Raw genomic sequence first — 7,500 nt, 5'->3', positions numbered from 1 at the left:
TTGTTGTATGATAGCCTTGTTACATGGAACCGATCTGTTGCAGGAAACAAACTGAAATTCCGGGTCGTCATTTCGTGGTGTTTGTTTTTGCACCAAATGGCTTGTGGATGAGAGCGCACACACGCGCGCGTGCGTGTGTGTGTGTTGTGTGTGTGTGTGTGTGCATATTTGCGTTAGGGTCAAACTTTACTGTTTGCATCATTAATATTTGTATTTGTATTTCTTTTTATCACAACAGATTTCTATGTGTGAAATTCGGACTGCTCTCCCCAGGGAGAGCGCGTCGCTATACTACAGCGCCATCCATTTTTTGCATTTTTTCCTGCGTGCAGTTTTATTTGTTTTTCCTGTCGAAGTGGACGTGCAGTTTTATTTGTTTTTTTCCTATGGAAGTGGATTTTTCTACAGAATTTTGCCAGGAACAACCCTTTTGTTGCCGTGGGTTCTTTTGCGTGCGCTAAGTGCATGCTGCACACGGGACCTCGGTTTATCGTCTCATCCGAATGATTAGCGTCCAGACCACCACTCAAGGTCTAGTGGAGGGTCAGAAAATAATATCTGCGGCTGAGCCGTGATTTGAACCAGCGCGCTCAGCTTCTCTCGCTTCCTAGGCGGACGCGTTACCTCTAGGCCACCACTCCACTCCATGAATAATAAAGTATTTAGTCGTGTATTTGATACATATTTGTGCATCTATCTATTAATGTATTACATTAGCCTATTTGCTGGTTGATTTATTCATTCATTCAGTCAGTCATTTATTCATCGATTTATGTATGTACTTCATTTATTCATTTCATTGTTTATCAATGCTTATCCAGCGCCTGACGGCCTTGAATCGACATTTCTGAAAGAATTGTACGTAAAAATTCATTTGGTGACGTACTGTCTCTTTCTCGCGTTAGCTGAGCCGCACTTCACACACTTTCAGCTTCTTCGTTTATTGACTTGATGTCAGTTTGTTTTAATTCTTTCAATTATATCATTCTTATTAGCGAACATTACTGTCTTTCATAAATCTGGGGTGTGCTGCCAAGGCCTCATCAGCGTACTGGATTTATGCGATGACCAGTCTTCTGCCTTTTGTTTTACAGTTGATGTTGGGTAGCACGTTTTGACACCACTTTGAAACGGAAACTGTAGTAGAGGCAAGACTGACAGACAGGCAGACAGACAGACATTCCAGCCTTTCACACCACAAGCAGAAATATTCAATGTATTTTTCATTTTTTATTCGTGTTTTTTTTTTTCAAGCACAACCGATGCATAGGGACTACTTGCATTACACACATTGCTTCACTGTCTGTTAACAATCTAATGTCGAAGACATGGCTGTAGTGGGCGTCCGATTAGTGTCAATATGAATACCTTAACAATGATGTGTTGATTGTTATCTCGGATAGATATAAGTATATATATATATATATATATATATATATATATATATATACATACATATAGAGAGAGAGACAGACAGACAAAGAAATGGATATACAGACTGAGGAAAAGGCAGAGATAAACAGACTGATATTGACAGACATACAAGAACCGGTATAATAAGGACACAAATTTTCTATGTTTTTTTTATATACATATGGTGGTCACAAATCATGCATCGTTTGGCAACTCAGCTCAGTATGTATATTAATCATTAACTGAATAGATTGCGTTAGACAGGCAGCATATATGTGTGGGACTTTAGGGGTGAATGTTTGTTGGTGTTTTTGTTTTAAAGAATGTTCAAAAGCATTATTATATGATTTCTTGAAACATCAAACACATCATGATTTTATACATGAGAAGCCCAGTTGTGATTTGTAGACTTAGGTCTGCATGCACACGGGATATTCTTTTCTTTTTTTATCACTTAGCATAATTATGTATTATTATAATATTCTTCGTCAAGAACAGGGAACCGATTTCCGATTTCATAATCAGAGTATGCCGTGATTTCATTATTTTCTAATGAGAGGATCAATCAACAGGTAGCTTGAAAAAGAGCTGTAATATGCATCACATATATCTCCTACACAAAAAAAGAATGTGATCAATATTTTGCATTCTTCATATGCCAGTAAGTGTAACAACAAGAGGGTAAAATGTAACAGAACTGACATCTCTTTTACTGTGGATAGTTTGAGCACAAATGAAACAACTTTGGATGGGATTAGAGATAGGGTTATTAGTTGCGGGGCACGGCATTTTATGCTCCAAAAAGAAATGTTCAACCAACATATATCAAACATTTAAACAGAACTGCTACCAAACTCACTTCCTTCACATCCCAAGACATCACGTCGCTGAATGAATAAAGATCGTCCCGAGGACTAAAGCTATTCACAGGATTTCAAAGCAAGATATAGAAACGACAAAAATTGCGAACATGGGTCGGTAGATTTGGTTAGATCTCTTAACTTTTACAAAACATGCTCCAGGAAGTATGTATTATCTATCTAAATGTTGATGCATGAGTTGCAGCAATGGCTGTGTATGAAAGTCACATATCACTGTATAGCTTAAAAGTGGTGACCAATATGTATAGACATGTGTAAATAATGATGATAATAATGTTAATCGATAAATATAAGAAGGAGTCTGAGCATACACATATGACTGATAGATCCACAAGAGAAAGGAGTAATGCGATGTCAAACCCACAAAGCCAACTATATAATGTTGACAACACAAGTATAGTAAAGAGACATGTGCATATTTACAAGGAAAAAAAAACACTAAAAGAAGTAAAGAGACATGTGCATATTTACAACAAACCACAAAAAAAGAACTGAGGCTATGATCGCTGAGGACAAGTAAGAGGTATAAATTCCTTCCAATCTCGAAATTAAATGCGTCCTAACATCCGAAGCGATAAAAGTCACAAACGACGTGGAGTTCTCTGCAATATCCTCAAAAAAAGGCAACAGAAAACCACAACGTAAAAATATATTGCAGTTTTTCATTGTTTACTTTTGGCCTCGTTTAGGTTCCATACATACCCTGGTATATTGAAGCATTGCTGTGTTTCTTTCAGTTCGTCTCTTTACTCTCTGTGCCATATCCAATGCAAAAAGACAATGTCAACCTCAAATGAATCGTTAATTTGTGTGAATACTTTTTTTCTTCTATGAATGTCAATTCTTGCATGTTAACATGTGTAAGTAAAGAAAGACCAAAGCGCTAGCAAATACAAAATGTTATGTTTGGTATTTGTAATCTTTAGCAAAATGTTATGATTTAAGAGGTCCAAAATAGCTCCATCACGTACTTGAGAATGCATTTTTTGTTGTTCTTGTCGTTGTTGTCATTAGTACCTTCGTTTTGTTTATCGCTGCTGTTGTTAGGTTCGGATACTATGATGAGCTAGTCACGAATTTCGTTTTTTCCTGGCTGCGCTTAGGCCATTCAAAACAACAGATGGAATAAATAAGTAGATGTCATTAATGACTGCTCATGGCTGACCATCGAAGGACACTTACATATAGGTTTTGAACAATTCTGTTCTTTTTCTCTGTTAATACCGCCTGTCTGATAATGCTCCCTCTCTTACCGTGCACGGAACTCTCAGACGAGGTATCTTCACTTCTCATAAAAACCTAGCCGATCAAACGATGTACGTGTGTGCGTATTTGCGCGCGCGCGGGTGTGTATGTACATGCGTGAAGTGTGGTAAAACGTGATAAATCTACAAATAAGTAAATAAATAAATAGATGAACAGATCAGTAAACAAATAAATACATATACATAGAAGAATAAATAAATGAATGAATGAATAAAGAAATAAATAAATAAATAGATAAATAAATAAATGGATGATTGAATAGATAAGGAGGTAAATAAATTGAATGGAAGTTATTCTGGCGTTATCGTGAGCTGCCGTGCAGTGAGTGAGTGATATCGCGATCCAGGATTGCGTGCATGTGTGTAGACTTCACAATAGAAACGACAATATCATCAAAAATAGTGCAAGGACTTGATTTGCAGTGCAGTGAAGTGATGATCTGATGGTCCGAGGCAACACGGATCTGTCTGTGTTTCGTGTCCATGATGGGGATATGACAACATCAAAAATAGCAAGAAAGTGGTCCCTACAATGTTAACAATAATGTGTAGCTTAGATGGCCCCTTGGGGAAGCTTTGCGTTTTCCTCTGAGCACCAACACTATGACATTAAAAAAAACTACAGCCCATAAGGGAATCGATCTTGAATGCTGTAGTGTTGGTCGTCATCGCGAAATAAGCAACAGCAAATCCAAAAGAAACAATAGCGAACGATGGCTCGTTTTACGTGTATTGATGAAGCCTAAAGGAAGCTTCATCAATGTACTATGTATTGCTGGTTGTATTCATCTAACAATGAGTGGTGCTCATCACTGTCGGCAAAAGAACTGCAGCATCCATGGTGACCTGTATTAAAAGATCTCCAGAGCATTTTACGGCCATCAGGACAGTGGATTCATATCCGCTGTGTATCAAAGGTCTGGACATAGGAAGGAGGCGGGACCACCCCGTGATGTGGTGATGGTTTATGTGGTCTGGTGAAGCTCCATTTTCCTCCTCAGTTCTCGGGCCATGATCATTTGCTCCAGCGTGGCATGGTTCTGAGTGTGGTGGCTGGTCTCTACCGTGGCGATGGCCTTGGCCTTGACCTTGTTTCCCTCTCGCGCTTTCTCTGGGGTCAGGTCTTTTTTCTGCAGAAATATAGGACGGAAGGGAAAGGAAATGTTATCTGGGCTTGCTGTCTTTTCTTTTTCACGTGTGTTAACAACGAAAGAAGGGGATCACATACATGAATCCAATTGTGAAGAGAGAGAGGGAGTGAGAGAGAGAGAGAGGCAGACAGACAGACAGACATCAGACACCCAAGCAGACACGAAAGTTGCACAGACATAATAACAGAAGACTTGACGGGCATACAGAAAGTAAATGAGAGAGGGAGCGAGCCAATCAAATGGAAGAGAGAGAGATGGAACAATGATGTAGTCGGAAATGGAGATAGAGAAACAGACTGAAATACACAAACCTTCCCTCTTCCACTTCCTACCCCCTCCCTGCCCAAAAAAAGGAAGATGAAACGTGAGCAGGACGCGCTTGTTCTCACAATCTTCAAACAAACTTTCTTGTCAAAAGGGAAACAATACTACATAACCTCTTTTTTTTTTCTTTTTTTTTCTTCTTTTTTTTGTAGCCCACCGTGCATACTCACACAAACACCCTGACACACCCTCACCCACAAACTGGCGCACGCATGCACACACGCACGCGCGTACACACACACACACACACACACACACACACACACACACACACACACACACACATTCACACACACATTCATACTCACACACACACACATGCACACACATGCACACACACACACACATTCACACATACACACACATTCAGACACACATACACACACACACACACACGCATTCACACATCCCCCCACGCCCCCCCCCCCCCCCCCCCCCCCCCACACACACACATACACACACAAATTCATCCCCCCCACCACAGACACACACACACACACACACACACACACACACACACACACACACACACACACATGTACACACACACTCAGTCATGCACGCATGCTGAAACCTGACCCCTTTCGGGTTCCTGCGGCTGACAAGAAACTCCACTCCCAGGACCATCATGCCAAGGACTAGTCCCCCGCCCATCACGATGAACGTTCCATTCAGGGACGACAGGTCCAGACCCTGGTCACGTGACTCCGCCGGGCACTCCACCTTGATAATAACAATAATAGTAGTAGTAATGATAAAAATGATGTTACAGGGTTTTTGGTTTTTTTGGGTTTTTTGGGGGGTGGTGGGTGGGGGTTAATATTTTCAATGCATGTTTTGCATGTCGACATCTACATAGTACACTTCAACTGAACATGTTTTACACGAAAATGCGTCATACAGATTAAAGTAGCAGTAGTAGTAGTAGTAGTAGTAACAGCAGCAGCAACAGCGGCAGCAGTAGCAGCAGCAGCAGGAGCATTATATAATAATAATAATAATAATAATAATAATAATAATAATAATATTGTCAATAATAATAATGATAAATATTATTCTATTGTCGATAATAATAATAATAATAATAATAATAATAATAATAATAATAATAATAATAATAATAATAATAATAAATCATTATCATCATCATCATCATCATTATTACTATCATCACCATCATCATCATCATTATTGTTATTATTATTATACAATGCTGCTGTTGTTACTACTACTACTATTACTGCTGCTGCTGCTCCTGCAACTTTGATTTATATGGCGGATTTTCGTGTAAAACATGTTCAGTTAAAGTGTACTATAAAACAAAAAAGACAAAAAACACGTAACTGCATTACCCTGCACATACGCTCAAACACAAATCTAAATTCGTTCTACGACAGAATCAACACGCACCACACACCATTCATGCTACATATATGGACTGATGGCCTAGAGGTAACGCGTCCGCCTAGGAAGCGAACTGGTTCGAATCACATCGGCAGTCGCCAGTATTTTCTCCCCTTCCACTAGACCCGATAGACCGAGGTCCCATGTGCAGCATGTATTTAGCGCACGTAAAAGAACCCACGGCAGCAAAAGAGTTGTCCCTGGCAAAATTCTGTAGAAAAATCCACTTCGATAGGAAAACAAAATTGCAGGCAGTTAAAAAAAAAGAAAAAAAAAAGAAAGGAAAAAACAACAACAACAAGAAAAAACAGAGTGGCGCTGTCAGTGTAGAAGCCCGAATTTCACACAGAGAAATGTGTTGAGACAAAAAGAGTAATACAAATACATACAAATACAAATACCTTGTCTTCATCCCACCACTTTCGCTTCAGGTCTTCCAGCTCACGCTGCTTCTGCAGGGTCAGGATGCTGGGAAGATGGGACAGTGTGGGGGTTGGAAGCGGATGGAGGGGCATGGGGGGACGGGGAGGGGGCGGAGGGGGGAGAAGAAAATACAGACATATAGATTATTTGTTACACTGGGATTTTTAAAAAAAAACACACTCACAAAAGAAAGAAAAACAAAAACAAAACAAAAATCCCCCCCCCCCAAAAAAAAAAAACAACAACAACAAAAAAACAAACAAACAAACACACACACACACAAATCAAATGCAGTTGAACAGGAACTATTGTTTGAATAGAAAGAATAACAGTTAAAGCGTTAAATTATCATTTAATTTGTTTATTGTTCTGTTTTACATTAAGATATGCATTTGAACAGGGATTAATTGTTTGGATATATAGAGTACTACATGAAAAAGAGGAACGATTTTGAAATTCACTATACCTCTAATATTGATTTTTTTTTTTTAAAGAAGATAATTCTGTACACGGATGTCATTGTTTGTTTTATATTTGTCTCAGTTTACAACGTACAAAAACGACATTCGAACTGGTACTTTCAGTTAGGTCATTTCTGCCGTATGAACATACGCAAACCGATACATGATTTCAGATAAT

At 39.1% G+C, this 7,500-nt stretch overlaps 1 protein-coding gene across 1 annotated transcript in view; it reads right to left on the bottom strand.

Annotated features, from left to right (window-relative positions):
- Positions 1–1,302: 1,302 nt before the first annotated feature.
- LOC143292444 (ionotropic receptor 25a-like) overlaps positions 1,303–7,500 on the bottom strand; it is a 32,520-nt gene continuing 26,322 nt past the window's right edge. The window contains exons 15-17 of the mRNA XM_076602724.1: positions 6,840–6,906; positions 5,614–5,757; positions 1,303–4,689 (exon numbers count right to left, since the gene is read on the bottom strand). Coding sequence (XP_076458839.1) covers positions 4,525–4,689; positions 5,614–5,757; positions 6,840–6,906 — 376 coding nt within the window. The 3' untranslated portion in view covers positions 1,303–4,524. The remainder of the gene's footprint in view (positions 4,690–5,613; positions 5,758–6,839; positions 6,907–7,500) is intronic.

The sequence above is a fragment of the Babylonia areolata genome, chromosome 1 (assembly GCF_041734735.1).
Source record: "Babylonia areolata isolate BAREFJ2019XMU chromosome 1, ASM4173473v1, whole genome shotgun sequence".
Lineage (NCBI taxonomy): Eukaryota > Metazoa > Mollusca > Gastropoda > Neogastropoda > Buccinidae > Babylonia > Babylonia areolata.
This window is presented reverse-complemented; position numbering and strand designations above follow the sequence as displayed.